This window comes from Spinacia oleracea, chromosome 2 (genome assembly GCF_020520425.1).
Source record: "Spinacia oleracea cultivar Varoflay chromosome 2, BTI_SOV_V1, whole genome shotgun sequence".
In the NCBI taxonomy this organism is placed as follows: Eukaryota; Viridiplantae; Streptophyta; class Magnoliopsida; order Caryophyllales; family Amaranthaceae; genus Spinacia; species Spinacia oleracea.
Genome location: NC_079488.1, coordinates 66,415,496 through 66,434,353, shown reverse-complemented (window position 1 = coordinate 66,434,353; position 18,858 = coordinate 66,415,496). Strand labels below are relative to the sequence as shown.

Here is an 18,858-nt window from a genome sequence, read left to right as displayed (position 1 = left end):
CGTATAATTAAATAAACGCAATTTGCAATTAATTAACAATTACGAAAATTAATCACCCCTTTTTAATTCTTGCAAATTTGTAATATTTAACCATGTTTATGCAATTTAGATTATGAAAATAATAAGAGGCTCTGATACCACTGTAAGGTTATGATTCATATGACAAAACATAAATCATGCGGAAAAACCATAAAGCCAGGAAAGCATATTATTTACACATAATCATTTAGCATAGTTTAGATGCATACACTTTGTTGCGTGCCCTCCCTAGCTGCGCCCGAACCGAACAAGAACAAGTCTTTAGGACTCCAAGTGTCGTCCCTCCATAGATAGTCCACAGCACGTCCGGATCCGCCTTAAGCTTGACCAACTAGAATCGCCCTTAAGGTACTTAGAATTTTCGGCTATTGTAGGCAATTATATGACTGAATTTTTGCTCTCAAAAATCACTTTGAATACTTGAATACTCGATATAAATTATGAGCCCTTAACTCATGTTTATAGACCATGGAATAAGTAATCGAATCCTACTAGGATACGAATTAATTAAATTAGAATCCTAGTAGAATTCTTATTTAATTAATTTATCTTTTAGGATTAGGAATTTTAATCATTAAACAAATCCTATACTCTTTAGGTTTCGTATGTGAACACAAACTCTACACGAGCACGACCCGCAAGCGTGCAGGCCATGCCCGCGCACAGCCCACACGGCCGCTCGGCCCACGCGAGCTACAAGCCCACGCGAGCTGCAGCAATGCTCGCAGTTGCGCGCGCTGCCACGGCCAGCTGGGCCTGGCCTTGCACTGGGTCTGGCGTGGCCTTGGCTGTTCGTGTGGCGCGCTTGGCTTGCTGGGCGATGGCCCGGCTTCGTGCTGGGCCTTCGTCTGGCAGGCCTCGTCCGATGCTAATTCGTACGATATGCTTCCGATTAAATTCCCGATTCCGGAATTTATTTCCGATACGAACAATATTTAATATTTTCGATTCCGGAATTAATTTCCGTTTCGAACAAATATTTAATATTTCCGTTTCCGGAATTATTTTCCGATTCCGATAATATTTCCGATTCTGACAATATTTCCGTTTCCGGCAATATTTTCGATTCCGGCAATATTTCCGTTTCCGATAATATTTTCCAATACGTACCATGTTTCCGTTTCCGGCAACATCTACGACTTGGATAATATTTATATTTCCGATACGATCCATATTTCCGTGTCCGGCAATATCATCGTTTCCGGAGTATTCATTTACTTGCCTTTGACGATCTCAGCTCCCACTGAAACCAAGATCCGTCGATTCCGAATATCCATAGATGGAGTATTTAATGTCATTAAATACTTGATCCGTTTTACGTACTATTTGTGTGACCCTACGGGTTCAGTCAAGAGTAAGCTGTGGATTAATATAATTAATTCCACTTGAACTGAAGCGGCCTCTAGTCAGGCATTCAGCTCACTTGATCTCACTGAATTATTAACTTGTTAATTAATACTGAACCGCATTTATTAGACTTAATATTATATGCATACTTGGACCAAGGGCACTATTTCCTTCAGCAGGGGCCTGCACGTAGATCTACGTGCACCTGCACCAAAACGCAAAAAAAAAAAAAAATACAAAAAGAACATAAGAAACTAAACAGAAAGAACATAATAGAGTAAACGAAAAGAACATTAACCCAAATCTGAAAAGAACAGTAATGTTAAAAAATTAAAGAAAATGTGCAAAATTGAAAATAACATATTCTCTCTCCTGGTACACTATAAAAAGAACAACTATTTTACAAAAAGAACATCATGTGAAAAATGCAACAGAAAAAAAAATATTATTGATAATATTATAAAAAATTAAAAAACAGTAAAAAAAGTTAAAAAGTTAAAAAGAACACAAAATAATTAAAAAAAGAACAACAACTTTTTTAGAAAACACAAAGAACAAAATCAAAAGAAAAATAAAAGAACAAAAGCTCAAAAAATTTTAAGAAAAAGACAACAAAAAAAAAAGAACAAGAGAACAAAATACATGAAAAAGAACAACAAATTTTCTTTTTCCTTATCAAACAAAAGAACAGAATGAGAGGGACGAAAAGAACAACAAATCTATGTTCTTTTGTATTTGTTCTTTTCAAACCACTTAGTGTTCTAATTAAAAAGACAAAAATGACGAAATTTTGATGCACTTAAAACTAGATCTATATTTAAATGTATTTTTGTTCTTATCCAACGCATCAGATCTATGTTCTTTTATTAAGTGTTATTTGTTCTATTCAAACGATTTTATGTTCTAATTAAAAAAAGACGAAACAACGATTTTTTGATGCACTTAAAACTAAATCTATATTTAAAAAAAAAGTATTTTTGTTCTTTTACCACGAATCAGACTGTGTTCTTTTTTAAGTGTTATGTGTTCTTTTCAAACCATTATATGTTCTTTTTTTAACAATCTATGTACGTTGATATAAAAGAACAAACTATGTTGATTTAAAAGAACAAACTATGTTGATGCCACAGTAAAAGTAAACTTGTGAAAAGAACATTACAATTTGAAAAGAACATTAGAGGAAAGAACAAGGAAACGTACCTTAAACACTTGATCAACATTTATTAGGAGCATCAATATCTTTTTATAAATCTTCAAAAACTGATCTCAATCCTCGGAAAATATCACGCTCTCCAGATATTCTCTTGCTTCGAAAACTAGCCAAATTGAACTAGTGTTTTTCTTAATTCACTCATTTTTCAACAAAGGAGAACACATTCAGAAGGAATTTTAGAGAGAGAATAAGGAGAAAATATATATTTTTACTCTTTCATTCACCATCTCACTCTTTTTCTCTCAAAAAATCTCTCTTATATATGTTGAGAGAATATAAATCCTATCCTCTTTCTCTCTCTAAAATGTATTTATAAAATGACTAATGGTTATGATTCAAAAGTACAATTATTATATATATAGTTGCTGAAAAATAAAAGATGAAAAAATAGGAAGTAGAATCAAAGAATAACAGAGAAGGAGAAATAAAAAAAATTTAAAGAGTGCATAATGAGAACTATGCACGTGTTTTTATTTTGCTCTTTTAACAGAATATTATAAAAAGAACAAATGAAAAGACTAAAAGAGCAAATAGAGAGACTAAAAGAACAAGTCAAGTACCTTGTTCAACAATAATATATGATTCGGAATCATCATTTTCATCATTCTATTATGAATTATCAAGCATATTATTCATAATATCTGAAAAAAATAATAGGTTACATGTATTAAACCAAGAAAAAGAACGCAACCAAAAGAACAAAGGATAAATAAAAAGTAAGAAGAAAAATAACACAATAAAATAATAAGAACAAGTTATGAAACACAAATGAAATTGAAAATAATAAAAAAGAAGAACACAATAGAATGAAAGAACAAATTATGAAACGAAAATGGTCTATTTTTCTACTATAATGAAACTGTTCTTTTAATACGAGCATAAAGAAACTGTTCTTTTAATACGAGCATAAAGAAACTGTTCTTTTAATAAGAGCATATGTTCTTTAATACGTAAAATTGTTCTTTTCTGGAAAAAAATCGCAATTACATAATCCAAATCTTCAAAATCAGCGATTTCAATGAAATCAACGTGTTTACATAATTTGATTCATTAAAATCATCAAAACCACCAAAACTCGATTATTGCAAAAACAAATCATCAAAATCATCAAACACACGATTATTACAAAATCAAAATCATCAAAACCTAGAACTTATTATTTCAAAATTGTAAAATTACCTCCCAAAATTTGATTTTCAGCTGCAGAATTCAGATTTGAATAAGAAGAATCGATTTAATTTGATGTTGAAGCAGAAAAATCAACGAATTTTTGGGAATTTTCACTACTTTCACTCTCTAAGAACTATTTTAGAAAAACTAGTTCATACTTTGTCTCTCCTCTTCACAATTTGAGTTCAAAACATAAAATCTAGAAGAATATATATCGCAAGAAGAAAGAAAATCGAATAAAAAACGCGAAAAACAGAGCTGAAAAGAACAGAGCCTTTAATGTTCTTTTGTTCTAAGGTATTGTTCTTTTGTTCAAGGAAAATGTTCTTTTGTTCCCGGAATTTAATGAAACACGCGCGTTTTATGTGTTTTTTATGTCGTTTTGTTTCAGGTGCACCTAGAGCACGGTGCACACGCCTGCACCATCAAATTTGCAATCATATACTTCGTCTTACCTCTGACCCACGACCCACCAAATCTACCAACCCGCCTCGTTGGCATCTCTACTCGTGGTGAGTGTTGTGACAAAGACTTCCTCTGGACGAAACGGGTGTTACTGACCTTACTGTCTTAGTGAAGAAAAACGTTAGGCGTTAACTTGACGGAAGACAACCCAAAGTGGCAGTGAAGATGAAGGCTACAAAGTAAAAACAGTAAAACACGGTATAGCTTAAGTGAAGTAGTCGACGGCGATCAATCGGGTCGAATCTCTGTAGAAGGTGGAAATTTTGATTAAGGTAAGATTTGAATATCCCAACAATGAATTGAAATTATGTCTGAAGTGAAACGAAACCCTAAAATGAATTGGATTATATTTTGTGTTGTGAAGACTAATATTAGGCTAGATTTGAATCCCAACTATTAGTTGGAATAATTTGCATAAAATTGTGTTGATTGTTGGCAAAATTTTGTTTTGTTATATTGTCATGAAATTGGGTTGGATTGTTGGCAGAATATTGTTTGGTTATATTGTCATGAAATTTGGTTGATTTTGAGTTTTTTGGGACCTGTTTGTAGTTGTTGGATTTGTTTGAATTTGGTGTGGGATGTATCATATATGCAGATATTAATTAAAATCGGAGAATTTCAATATGGTGAGGATGTACAATGGCTACATTTCCAGTGGCCTGTCAGTTCACTCAGTAATGAAGCTACATTTCGATTGATTCAATCTCTCAGCGAGTCAGTGGTTTCCAATGGCTTCATCCAAATTTTCTATGAACCTTACTGATGAAGCTAATCAAGATTTTATCAGTAATCTACCTACTATTGTAACTGAAAATATTCTTAAACGCTTGCCAATTCAAACCTTAGCTAGGATGAGCGTGCTATCAACAAAATGGAAGGATAATTGGTTGTCTCATAGACATCTTATTATTGATGTTATTTTCCTTATGCAACTAGAGATGTCAAAAAGGACACTTGTTGGCCGAAATGCCACCGACATTGTTAGCAGTATACTCTTTAATCACAACGGCCCTTTACATAAATTACATCTTCATGTTTCGTATACTGGAAAGGGATCATTCATCCTTCTTAGTCCATGGCTATCCTTTATTTCGAGGACTTGTGTAAAAAAGATAGCTCTTTCTTTAAATGGTGATTATGACCTCTTACCCATACCTTATCATTTTTTCGAATGCAAAGAGTTGGTGAAAATAAGACTCGAGCATTTTGTTCTGAAACCTCCACCTCACTTCAAGGGCTTTGTTAATCTCCGAAGTCTTAAGCTAGTCCTTATTAAATGCAAACCTGCTGTGTTCGGGAGTTTGATTGCAAGTTGTCCCAGGCTTACATTGTTAGACCTTGAAAGCTGCATTGACTTGGATCATGTTGTTATTGATGTACCCAGTCTTGAAAGCTTAGTTATCAAAGGCGTATTCAATTATCTAAGTTTCAAAAATGTTGCTCGTCTTGCTAACATCTCACTGTGTATAGAAAAGTATAAGAATCCTAAAGCAGTAGAATTGGACTCCTTCAAGGATCTTGCAACTTCGTGTGAACTTCAACATCTTCATTTTGGGGGTCGTTTTTCTTGGGTATAACTCACTGCTTTTATTCTGTTTTAACTTCCGTGAATAATGTTTTGGTCACTCGTATTCAATCTGATCTGTTTTTCTCTTGTCATGCAAGTTTTTGGCCGCAGGTGGTGTTGCCGAATCGTTTCCTTTGGCATTTAACCACCTAAATAAAGTTAGTTTCACAGATCTTGACTTGGGTCGTGTAGAAGTATATGATTTTGTTTTTCGCATGGTTCAGAGTTGTCCAAGCATCAAAGAACTTGAAATTTCAGTGAGTATATCATAAACAATTTACTGACCTTTATTTATATTATCTGTCTGCATAATTTATTTTCTATTAGCAACTACTCCTACGTACTTGTATAACAATATAGCATCTGTCGGTTGAAAATTTCATGTTTGAAGACCTCCTTAATCTTTTGTAAACACCAATTGATGACTTCTTTTTGACAGGTTACACCAGACAGAAATGCTGTGCAGCAAAAACTTGACTATGATGACAACTACAAGTTGGGCCATCTCCTAAAGGTGAAAATTACAGGTATCACTGGATCACAAGCAGAGCTGATATTCGTGGAGTACCTGCTTGCTATCTCAGTCGTGCTTGAGAAGTTGTTCTTCGAGTGTGGATTTGGATATTGTCCTGATGCTAATTCAGAGCTACAGCTGTTACGGGATCTGTTGCAACTCCCTAGAACATCACCAAAGGCGCAACTCGTTTGGTTGAAGAAATAGAGGAACTAGGAATGGGTTACTCTGTGGTGCTGGTAATAAACATTGTTGTTTTCTTTGCATTTTTGCGCGAGTGATTGAAAAACCTAAATAGTGTATCAACTCTCATTAGTGGTTTTGTTGGAAGACTTGGAACAAATATCATATCAGATATATTTTCATGGATTTAATTTTAAACAAGATTCACATATATACTCATGACCATTACGTACTCCATTAGCCAACATGAAAATTATTAGTGTAAGTTTAGTCACATAATTTACATGACTGCAAGTTCTTCCTTCTTTCCTGAGATCACTTTACTGCAGTAAGAATACTTATCAACTTAGCTGTCGAATGTCTGAACAATAAGCTGGCAGTTACTGTCTTCATTTGGTGAGTCCTTTCGCCTAGTCGTCTAAGAAAAACCTCTTTCTTCCTTGAGCTTGATACATGTACATATTTATATTCCTCATTGTGAAGAGTATTTGCTGATGATATTGCTCATCTTTTGCCAAACAAATTTTCTGTTTGAACTCAGTCCTCCCACAAAGCCTTATCATGAAGAGCATACGATAAATAATATTTTCTCCATTCATTTTTACTCGCAATATTTGTCACTTTCACGCACCAATGCATAACTTTGACCATTATTATATTTAATTCTTTTTAAGCAAAAAATATAAAAAGTAAATATTTTGAAAATACACATTAAAACAAATCTAACAAAATTCATATGACTATGTTTTATCTTACGTATAAATTATCAATAATTGTCAAAGTAGAACATGTGAATAATGCAAAAATCTCAAACGTTGAGAGTATTAAAAATTGGAGGAAGGGCAAAAAATCTTAAGCAAAGAAAAAAAAATTATGGAGTAACAACTAAAAGCCCAAAAACTATCGAATCCACAAACTCTTGAATATTAAGAGCATACGATAAATGCGGCCGGTAAGGCGGGCGTAAAGTTAGAGCGATTTCCTTCAATATTGTATAAAGATCCAATAATTCCCTAAATACGTTACTTTTTAAGTTATTTCCCACCATACCGTCCACGTAAGCAAGGGAGAAAGAGATCCAGTTCAGCATTGAACCGCCATATGAGATAGCGGTTTCGTATTAAAACAAACCGCCATCTCAGATGGCGGTTCAATGTTATAAACCGCTATCTGGGATAGCGGTTTGCAATAAAAGAAAACCGCTATCTCAGATGGCGGTTTGCTTAGTTGTAAATTATTTTTAACATGAATTACAGTTTAAATAGAAATATAACTTAGAAGTAACCTCTTGTAGCATCAATTGTGTCTGTAGCTCAGTGGATAGAGCGTGTTGTTTCCATGCAAAAGATCGTGGGTTTCGAACCCTACCTGACGCGCTTATTTCTTTTTAACCATTTCTTAATATTAATTATAAACATTACCAAATTTAACATATCGACATTAATGTCTGTAGCTCAGTGGATAGAGCGTTTGTTTCCTAAGCAGAAGGTCGTAGGTTCGACCCCTACCTGACGCGATTTTTTTTTTTTTACCATTTATAAATAGTGATTACAAACCGCTATCTCAGATAGCGGTTTACTTAAGTCAACCGCTACTTGAGATAGCGGTTTACTTAAGTCAACCGCTACTTGAGATAGCGGTTTAGTGTCGCTTCGTTAAAAAAAAAGACCGATTTTAATGCTGACGTGGACGGTATGGTGGAAATTAAGTTAAAAAGTAGCGTATTTTGGGAATTTGACGTTCTTTAAAAAATATTAAAGGAAATTGCTCGTAAAGTTATCCATACGTTCTCCTGATATTATAGCATAAAAGTTAACTTATTTTAACTTACTAAATTCTCTTATTACAAAAAAATTAAACCCTTAAAATCGCCAAAAGGTCTTGAACGCACAGGTAAATTTATTATACACTTGGATAAGTTTATTTCAGTTCTGGTAGCTTTAGGCTCTGTTTTGTTCGAGTTATTTTGACTTATTTCAGACAAAATAAGTTTAGTTAACTTCAGATAAGTTCAGATAAGTTCATTTAAGTTCAGACAATATAAGTTTAGCAAAAATAAGTTTTTTTTCAGACATTTTTACACACAAATAAGTTTATTTCAGACAAAATAAATTTTTTTCAGATAAAATAAGTTCAGATAAGTTTAGTTAAGTTCAGATAAGTTCAGTTAAGTTCATATAAGACAGTTAAGTTCATATAAGACAGTTAAGTTCAGATAAGTTCAGTTAAGTTCAGATAAGACAGTTAAGTTCAGATAATGTAAGTTCAGTCAAAATAAGTTCAATAGAACGAATCCTTAAGATGTTCTGATTAACTTTTATATTATAATTGTTTATAGATAAACATTTTAAAGGGTTACATAGTTATGGAGTACTTTTATACATTATTAGTGATTCTGAAGAGATAGTTTTTATTAAAGCGAAAAAAATTATCTAAAAAATATTTACTTTTATATTACCTCGGGGTAACTAGTAAAATCACTCATAATGGATAATGATAAATATATAATAACCCGTTGAAAAAATGTATAAAACTTAAAAATTTATCCAAATAGAAATCAATGTACAAAGTTAACCATAACATGTTAGAAGTTACCCTAATTGTCTAACAATTCTATTTTACACCGAAAATGCAATACCTTTTGAATTAAAAGAGGAACTCCCTAAGATATATCCCGCGGGAAAAGCAACGGTTAAGTGAAGAAGCTATACAGAATAAACAGAAATAGGATCGGTTATTGTGGTCTTGTGGACTAAATTGTTGGTTCAATCTAATTCGATCCAAGTTAAGTTCGATCCCACTTGCATGGCAGCATGGACCATGCATGGTATTTTAGGTATTTTACATCATTTAAATATGACATGGACCAGCAATGTTCACGTGATCCGAAAAATCGCGTGATCATATAGTAACTCTTACATTTACGTAGTCATACTTATATGTATTTTAGTTACTCTAGTTGTCATACGGTAACTTTAATATTATAATTATTAATATATAGCAAAAGTTAATTTTAATAATCCCACCTTCGGGCCGTCTTCTAAATTCAGTCCCACTTATTGATTAATTATGAATGAACCCAACTTTTAGGGGTATTTTTCTTAAAATGGTCCTTAACCTGTTGCTAAATAATAGCAACCGGTAGTATAAGTTAACATGACACACGTCTTCCTGTGACTGGTCATGCTTATTTAATTTCAATTTGAATTAAACAATCTCCAACCCCCCTTTTTCTCTCTCCATGTCCTCGCCTTAAGCCCCGTCACACACCCGAGGGTTTCTGAGACTCTACCAACTAGAGTCTTTGAAGACTATACCAAGGGTATAAAGGTAAATGCAAGGGTATGATGGTGTTTGGCCCACTTTCAATTTCTTTCTCCTTTTTATTTCTCATTCTCTCTCTAAAATCAGCTTCAAAATTCAAAATTCAAAAATAATAATTTGTTTTCCTTTTAATTATTTTGGGGAAATATTGTTGGCAACTGTAAATTGTAATAACTGATGTAATAAAATTTAACACCCAACTTTTCACTCTCTCTCCTAAAACTTACCTTGGAAGCTTCAGTTCTTGCAGTTCGTCTCCCGCTCGTTTCGTTTCTTCTCCCTCCAAATTCGGAATCATCAATCGATTAACCGCCTCCCATTCTACAACTTCGTAACTGCCGTAAAACCGCCGCACTTCTTAACTGCCGTCCCGTACTATATAATTGATAGGAGGTTGAAGTTTTTTCTTGCGAGAGGAAGTTGGTGAATTGCGAAATCTCAGGTAAAGAGTTAATCTTTATTGAAGAATATTGTATAGGTATTCTGCTGTTATAATCTAGGGTTCATTTCGATTTTGGGTAAAAATCTGATTTTTATTAACAATAATATAATTAGGGTTTATAATTATGGATTTGGTATGATTTTTATGCAATTCTGATATAAGTTGGTGATTATTATGCAAGTTGTATGATTTCTGGAATATAGAAAGTGTTGATTTTTTACATAGTTTGGAAATTTGCATGCTATTGTAGTTGGAAATGACTTTGTACTCTGTAATAAATAATCTTTATCTGATTCAAGTTAGTAATGAATTTGTAGTCATAAATCTTTTTCTGAATTATAGTTATAATACGTATTAATTAGATGGTTTGGAGTGGGTTCTGTTATAATAAATTTGATTAATAATCCCGAGGTACAAAAATTGTTCTTTAATTGTTATTCTGATTTCTGCTTATGTTGGTCAAAATGTTCTTAAAATATGTTAATGTTTGTGTATTTTGTCATGAATATCCCAAAACATGGTTACTCGTTTATTGAATTGTTATATAAATTGACCAAACGTAGGGTTTAATATTGCTTATATTTGTTATGTTTTGGTTATGTGTTCATCTGTTGCTTCTTATTCAGTGTCGTATTTGTTTGGTAATGCCTAGCTGTTCTGAAAGTTCAAAATCCTGAAGTAATTGTTAGTTCGTTATTCAGTTTCTTATTCACTTTATTGGCCCCTTGTAATTTCAGGATGGTCTTCAAAAAGGGTCACACCGGATCAAATAAGCAATGGGTGAGTGTTGTTAAGTGTTGTTTATATAATTTTATGATAGCCATATAATATTTTGGTTGGTATTACTTAATATTGTATATGTCTTTTCATTAAATAATCATGAATATGTTTGTGCATTACGTAATCATGGAATTTGTTTTCGTATATTAGCAGAAATTTGCAATGAATGAAGTTTTTAAGGATAAACCTCCCCAGGTACCCGGCACTAGTAACCGTAAGAAGTATGTGGAACCGGAAATTGATGAAGATGATGAAGAGTACGAGGAAGATCTCGTTGGATCAGGGGATGATAGTGAAGATACACCATATGAAGAGGAGGGTGAGGAGTTAGAGGACGAAGAAGAAGACGACGACGAAGAGTATGTAGATGAGGATGAGGATGAGGGGGAAAATGATGTTGGTGTAAAGTGTAAGTTGAAAAATCAGGGCAGGAAAACGGGTAATGCTAAAGGAAGGCGTCCTGTTGTTGTAGAGGAGGATGATGAGTTTTATGATGATCTTGAAGTTGATGCTCGTGCTAAGTTGAAGATGAAAGAGCGCAGTAGGAAGTATGCTAAGAGCAGGCGTTTAGTTAATGATGTAGAGGATGAAGGAAATGATGATGAAGAGGATGACGAGGAAGATGGAGAAGCTGATGTCCGTAGAGTGGGGAAGAAGCATCCGAAGCATGTAGGCCAAAATGTTAGGCGGTATCCAGAAGATGAACAACATGGGTTGAGGAAGAAACATTTGAAGGTGATTAGGAAGAGGCGTCGTGGGGATACTGATGACGAGGAAGAACAGGGGAAGCCTGTGAAGAAGAAGTTGTTGCTGAAGAAAAAGGTTGGTAAGATTGTTGATAAAGAGCGTAGAAAAGGAAAGTCTCCTCTTAAAGATAAGGGAATGACTAAGAGAGGCAAGAATAGGAGAGTGTTTCTGCGGGTATGAATGACATCTATACCGTTATTTTAATATGTATTCATTAAATTAGTATCAACTAGTTGTTTAATAATATGTTGTTGTACCCTCTGATCAGGTTCCAATCCCCCAACATCCAATATCTAGGGGTGAATATGCCAAGTGTCATGATGTTGTAGTTGCTACCCAAAGGGCTAATTGCGATCGCAAGGTATATGGTAATTTAATTCTTGAGATTATGATTATGTGATTGTGAAGCAGATATTATGTTAGGTTCTGACTTACTTAATGGCATGTTGGTAGCAACCGAGTGTTATATGCCGCACTGATGCTTTCTCAAAGATCATTGCTGGATTTGATGACTCTAGAAGAGCCTGTGTGCAAAAAATGGGGTTTGGAGGATTGTTGGAGTTGAAAATATCCAAGCTTCCGAGGCAGCTTTGTTATTGGCTGATGACCAGATTGGACGGAGTCAACAGTTATCTGGTAGGTGGTGACGGGCATGTGTTGCCGATCACACCTGGCCATTGGGAAGATGTGTTTGGTTTGAGGAACAGCGGGCTTCCCGTCCCTGAAAAGGATTCTGATTTGCCGGCTGGAAAAGCTCTAGCGTATGCAGTGAAGTATGGTGAGAAAAACCCTGCAAACAACAAGACCACAGTACTGATATCCAACGCAACTCGCGTGTTGTTAGGTCCCTTGGACAAGCTCGGCAACTTAGTGCCGCTCGCAAATCAACGTCAAAGGACTGAGTTCATGGAGAACTTCATGATTGTGCTAATGGGACAGATTCTTTGTCCTTCTACTGATGGTGCAAACATGTCGACGAAACTGCTAGGTGCTGTATGTGTTGCAAAGGACGCAGATCAGTATAACTGGTGTGAGTTTTGTCACAAATGGCTGCTAGACTACGCGATCACATGCCAGCGGAAGCTAGAAGTTCAGGGTTATGCGGCTGGGACTGGTGGTTGTGTTTTGTTTTTGTTGGTGAGTGCTCTCCTGAAATTGACATTTAATAAGTATGTTCATTATAAGTGTTGTATGTTGTAGTCCTTTTCTGGCATGTTTTAATTAGTTATCCATTTCTGGCAGGTTTTTTATCTAGATCGTTTATGTCGGCTTCCTGTCCGTTGGGACGAGTTCCCCAGACTAAAAGTCTGGACTGAGGAGGAAGTGGAGAAGGTGAAACTTCATGATAGGAAGCCTACTGAAGACTATGGGAGGTTATCGGTGTGTATTCTCCTGTGATCAATATATGTGGTGTTTGTTGCTTTAAATATGACATTGTTATTAGTACTTCTTAAATATATTCTTGGTTTTATTTCATTTCAACAGACGGTTGATGTTGTTTACCGGGAGCCCCATCCTCTATTTGGAGAAAGAAGGCCATTGGCAGAAGAGGTTGCTGATCTGGTATGAGTAGCAGTAGTTTGATATCAATTTTTCTGGTATTGGTATTAAACACATTCTATATGCTGTTGTTTGAAGGACGATATACAAGTGTACAAGTGTAGCTTCAGAAAGCTTATAATAATACCTTGGGAGGATTCTGTAGTCCAATGACAATGAAAGAATGGTGATTCTTTCATTTAAGGACTGCTTAATCCCCCAAAGTATTATTGTGAAGTCTTTTAAAGCAGATGAAAGACTTATGAGTGTCATGGTGGTTAAGAAATTTGGTACACCGGACTGTGTACCAAATAATAGAAACTGGAATATATTTGTAAATACTGAACGTGTACCAAACGGTATTATTTGCATTTTTATAGACTGTTCATTATTAATAATATTGTGTCAATGTATTAGACTAAAGCGTCCTATTTGTTTGACCTTGGTATTAGGTTATGGAAAGGATGGCCCCCTTACTGCAAGACCTCCGTGCCGTGATACGAGAACAAGTAATCATACGCAGGCTGGGGGCAAAGGAAAGTGTTGCTGAAAAAGATCCCTCCCCTGGTGTTGCTGAAAAAGATCCCTCCCCTGGTGTTGCTGAAAAAGATCCCTCCCCTGCTAGCAGTTCCCATCGCCAAATCAGCGATAATGCTTATATTAACGTGGATGGTGAGCCAATGGCGGTGGATAAGTCGGTCAACAAGGTCCTGAGTGAGTTAGATGTCATTGTACTGGAGGAGGATGAAACAGACAATGTGCAACACACAGTGGAACAACCATTGGGAGGTGAAGAAAATGTGTTTGTGAATTACCAGTCCTTGCCTGTGGAGCAGCCCGTGTTTGAGTTTCTGCATGTTCCAGCAGTGGTGGCCGTGCAGAATGAGCCTATGGAGGAGGCAGAGCAAGTGCAGCAGGCCCCCCCACAACAAGTGGTTGAGCTAGTGCAGCACTTGGAGGCCATGCAGAATGAGCCTATGGAGGCACTGCCGCAACACGAGCCACAACAAGAGCCACGTCATGAGCCTGTCCAGCAAGGTCATACCGAGGGAGACCAAGGCGGACCACAAGAAGAAGGGCCAGTGGTGCCTGTTGTGCAGCAAGAGGCAGACCCCCAGGGCCCAGTAGAAGAGCCACCACAACATGATTTTGTGGAGCCACAAAATGATGTTTTGGAGGACCCCGAAAACGAAGATGAAGAAGATGAAGAGGAAGGTGATGAAGAAGATGGCGAGGAAGGTGATGAAGAAGATGGCGAGGAAGATGATGAAGAAGATGGCGAGGAAGGTGACGAAGATGAAGAAGATGTTGGTAATACCGCGGATCAAGATAAACCTGGTGATGATGATGATGAGAACCAAGGAGCAAATGGTGGTACAACGGGTCCGGTTGCGGGTGAAGCTGAAGGTGCAGATAATGCAGAGGGTCCGGGTGCCGATGGGACCGAGAATACAAGGGGTGGGGGTGAAGGTTTGGACCATGGTGCTGTTCATGGTTCCAATCCTGAAGATTTTGATGGTGCTGAACCAGGTGGTGATGGTCAGGTGAGAACAAGAATAAAGGCAGCAAGGCCTAAACCTAGTCCCAAACCCCGCACTGCGACAAAGAGATCCCGTAAGCCTAGTGAGAAGGCAATAGCAATGAGAACAGCTCGTCAACGACCAGGTATTAGAATGACGAAGGCAGACAGTTCTATTTTGAAGTACGTAGAGGCTTACGACACCAAAAAGAAAGCAGGGTATGTTCGATTCTCTAAAAGATGATAATTACCCCACTGTTTGTTGAAATCTACTAAATCGTTGTTGTTTTGCAGAGGGGCTATGTTGATTGAATGTGATGGGAACGACGCAAACCAGCAGATGTGTTACTCGGTTGTTCACCCCAGGTCCTATGTGAATTCCCAGTATGTTCGTACAATTGCATATCTCTACAACCGGGAGTGGGCTAGTGAATTTCCAAAGAGTTGTCGCAGACTTATGCTTGACTCTATGTTTGCAGTGAGTACTAAAACTAGGTCTTTAATATACGTTATGTTTGATCCAGTTTATTGAATGCTAAATCCTATGTTGGCAGCATCAAAAGCTAAAGACGAAAGAAACATATGCTGGGTTGTTCAAGAAGTGGTCGCAACCACTTAGGAAGGTGGTCTCCTCGGATATTTCTGTGGTATTACCATCTTATACTATTCATCCCTCATTATTAGATATTTTGTATGTTCGCAATAGTTGACTCATGTTGACTTAACACATGATCGCTAACCAAAACATCATCATGCATGTGACTATTATCCATATTCATTGGTACCAAACGTTCACATGGCATGTGATTGGGACCCATTGTCTTTAGGTTTGATACAAACAGTTGATGGTGTTGTTCCGTATTGGTACCAAAAGTCGTTAGAAATTGGTATATTGAATACCAAACATTATATTGTGTACCTGTTTTGTTAGTCCATATCTCATCACCTATGTGTCATTGTTATTACTGAATGAAGACAGGTTTAAGAGATATTAGACTTTGTAAATTACAGGTTTTTGTTCCAGTTGTCGAAAACGAACACTGGTGGTGTGTTGCTTTTGCACTCAAAGACCAGAAGATATGGTTCATTGACAACATGTATAAAAATCCCGCTGCAGAGCATTCTGCGGAATTAAAGAAATTGGTATACGGACTAGAGATTTGTAGTCCTTACTAATTTTTGCGGTGGTAAACATTATTGAATAGTGTAGTTAGCTTCATTTAACCAGTTTTTTAAATTCCAGATACCTGCCGTTGACTACGTCTTACTGGAGACTGACAAGGAGTTTAACGCATCCCCGGCATGGCAGACTAAGCAAATGGGGAAATGGCCCCTGGATGTTGTTGGTTTTCCTGATTATAATGACAAGTATATGGCCGTTGATATTCCCTTAGTTTATTTTCCCTCAGTTGTGTACATTTAATATATAATTAACTATGCTATTCCTCCTACACAGTCATGCATGCGGGGTTGTGATGCTTATGGCGATCCGGGAGACTGCTAATGCTTTCAAAAAGTCAATGCATGTGGTAAGTGTTATGTTAATCAAATTTGTTGATTGGAACATAACGTTATGTTAAAATACACTTAGCATAACATACTGGTTATTTACTTTCCATGGCAGGGGGAGATAGGCGCTGCCCGGAAGGCTCTGTTCTTGTCCCATTTGAATTCAGACTACAACTCTTGCCGTCCATTGATACCGGAGATAATTGCTACCCATTGCCGTTGATTTATAATAGTCTAGTGTCATGAACTTATGTTTATTTTAGTTCGAGTGTTTAATCATCAACTTTGTTTATCGGTTGCGTATGAACTATACCGTGCTTTTGTTGTTTGGTGACCAATACTTCCCTTACACTATGCATTTTGGTTAAAGGGGATGGAATACTTTGTAGTTTTGGCACCAATATATGTGTGTAATATTTTAACGACATTGTTCTATATTGCAATGTCGTCAAGTTCTACAAGTTGATCCCTTTAAATGTTGGTTTAGTCAAATTTCTTATGATTTGTTACCCCCAACACTCGCTGGTGTTGATCCCTTTTACATTTGTGTTTTTAGTTCGCGTACTACAAGTTGTGTTCATTTCAAACTTCTTATGATTTGGTGTGAAAATGTGTTATTAGTCTGGTACCCAATGTCATATAGGTTTGGTACAATATTAACTTTTATAGCTGTGGTACCCAAAGTCATATATGTATAGTTGGTACCCAATGCGTGCACCTGAAATAAAACGACATAAAAAACACATATAACGCGCGTGTTTAACAAAAGAACGTTTATCTTGAACAAAAGAACAATACCCTAGAACAAAAGAATATTAAACGCTCTAGTCTTCTCATCTCTGTTTTTTGCGTTATTTATTCGATTTGCTTTCTTCTTGCGATATATATTTTTCAACATCAAATTAAATCGATTATCTTCTTCTGCAAATAATGTTTTGATGAATTTGATTTTGTAATAATCGTGTGTTTGATGATTTAGTTTTTGTAATAATCGAGTTTTGGTGTTTTTGATGATTTTAATGAATCAAATTATGTCACAACACGTTGATTTCATTGAAATCGCTGATTGATTTTGAAGAATTTGATTATGTAAATACGATTTTTTTCATAAAAGGACTGTTTTACCTCTATATGCTCGTATTACAAGAAAAGTTTCTTTATGGTAGAAAAATAGACCATTTTCGTTTCATAATTTGTTCTTTCATTATATTGTTTTCTTATTTTTTATTATTTTCAATTTCATTTGTGTTTCTTAACTTGTTGTTTTTATGTTATTGTGTTATTTTTCTTCTTACTTTTTATTTATCCTTTGTTCTCTTGGTTGCGTTCTTTTTATTATTATCAATTTCATTTGTGTTTCTTAACTTGTTGTTTTTATGTTATTGTGTTATTTTTCTTCTTACTTTTTATTTATCCTTTGTTCTCTTGGTTGCGTTCTTTTTATTATTATCAATTTCATTTGTGTTTCTTAACTTGTTGTTTTTATGTTATTGTGTTATTTTTCTTCTTACTTTTTATTTATCCTTTGTTCTCTTGGTTGCGTTCTTTTTATTATTATCAATTTCATTTGTGTTTCTTAACTTGTTGTTTTTATGTTATTGTGTTATTTTTCTTCTTACTTTTTATTTATCCTTTGTTCTCTTGGTTGCGTTCTTTTTATTATTATCAATTTCATTTGTGTTTCTTAACTTGTTGTTTTTATGTTATTGTGTTATTTTTCTTCTTACTTTTTATTTATCCTTTGTTCTCTTGGTTGCGTTCTTTTTATTATTATCAATTTCATTTGTGTTTCTTAACTTGTTGTTTTTATGTTATTGTGTTATTTTTCTTCTTACTTTTTATTTATCCTTTGTTCTCTTGGTTGCGTTCTTTTTATTATTATCAATGTTATTGTTGAATAAGGTACTTGTCTTGTTCTTTTAGTCTCTCCATTTGTTCTTTTAGTCTTTTGGCATCCTTGATTTGAGTTAATCTTTAGTTATACGTTGGATGCATTGTAACGTTGGATCCAAAATAACTGTAATTATATGTAAACTCCTTTAAGTGTATAATAACTGTAATGATATCCAAATAACTGTAAGTTAATCCAAATAACTGTATGTATTTACAAAAATATTTAACTGAAATATGTAACTGTATTTACAAAAATATTTAACTGAAATATGTAACTGTATTTTTTTAATTTCCGATTTTTTAATTAGTCGTTCATGTAATAGGGTTATCGTATGACGTTCATTCAATCACCATAATATATTAAAATATTTAAAATTTAAACTTTAAACAACATAATTCACATCTAAACAACAGATAAACTTTAAACTTAAACTTAAACTTTAAATCACATAAATCACATAACATAAAAAAACAGATAAACTCCTTAAACAATAGATAACAACGTATTGTTGAATAAGCATCTTCCCTCCTTAAACAACATATTCAGGTTCTTCCTTGCGGGTGTGGTGGTGGGGAAGGTGTCTCATCTCCTCTCCTTCGTTTT

At 35.1% G+C, this 18,858-nt stretch overlaps 2 protein-coding genes and 1 non-coding gene across 6 annotated transcripts; all 3 read left to right on the top strand.

Annotated features, from left to right (window-relative positions):
• Nucleotides 1–4,240: 4,240 nt before the first annotated feature.
• On the top strand, nt 4,241–6,702 carry LOC110780252 (F-box/FBD/LRR-repeat protein At1g13570). Of its 2 annotated transcripts, none has more exons than XM_021984678.2 (4): nt 4,241–4,506; nt 4,833–5,808; nt 5,903–6,061; nt 6,244–6,702. In XM_021984678.2, the coding sequence occupies exons 2-4, from the start codon at nt 4,966–4,968 to the stop codon at nt 6,523–6,525; spliced, it is 1,284 nt and encodes a 427-aa protein (XP_021840370.1). In that variant the 5' UTR covers nt 4,241–4,506; nt 4,833–4,965; the 3' UTR covers nt 6,526–6,702. The 2 variants fall into 2 exon arrangements, 1 of the variants encoding a protein (XP_021840370.1); XR_008927920.1 differs by having other exon boundaries at nt 4,251–4,506; nt 5,708–5,808.
• A 1,242-nt stretch (nt 6,703–7,944) lies between these two features.
• TRNAR-CCU (transfer RNA arginine (anticodon CCU)) lies at nt 7,945–8,017 on the top strand. Its single transcript has one exon. It is a non-coding gene; the product is annotated as a tRNA-Arg (tRNA).
• A 1,779-nt stretch (nt 8,018–9,796) lies between these two features.
• Nucleotides 9,797–16,881, top strand: LOC130467905 (uncharacterized). Of its 3 annotated transcripts, none has more exons than XM_056836926.1 (15): nt 9,797–9,831; nt 10,067–10,267; nt 11,005–11,047; nt 11,243–11,968; nt 12,063–12,155; nt 12,248–12,931; nt 13,037–13,174; nt 13,280–13,357; nt 13,786–15,071; nt 15,147–15,330; nt 15,407–15,499; nt 15,864–15,995; nt 16,096–16,220; nt 16,309–16,381; nt 16,477–16,881. In XM_056836926.1, the coding sequence occupies exons 3-15, from the start codon at nt 11,006–11,008 to the stop codon at nt 16,582–16,584; spliced, it is 3,762 nt and encodes a 1,253-aa protein (XP_056692904.1). In that variant the 5' UTR covers nt 9,797–9,831; nt 10,067–10,267; nt 11,005; the 3' UTR covers nt 16,585–16,881. The 3 variants fall into 3 exon arrangements, with proteins under 3 accessions (XP_056692904.1, XP_056692903.1, XP_056692905.1); XM_056836925.1 differs by having other exon boundaries at nt 11,201–11,968; XM_056836927.1 differs by lacking the exon at nt 15,864–15,995 and having other exon boundaries at nt 11,201–11,968.
• Nucleotides 16,882–18,858: the final 1,977 nt, after the last annotated feature.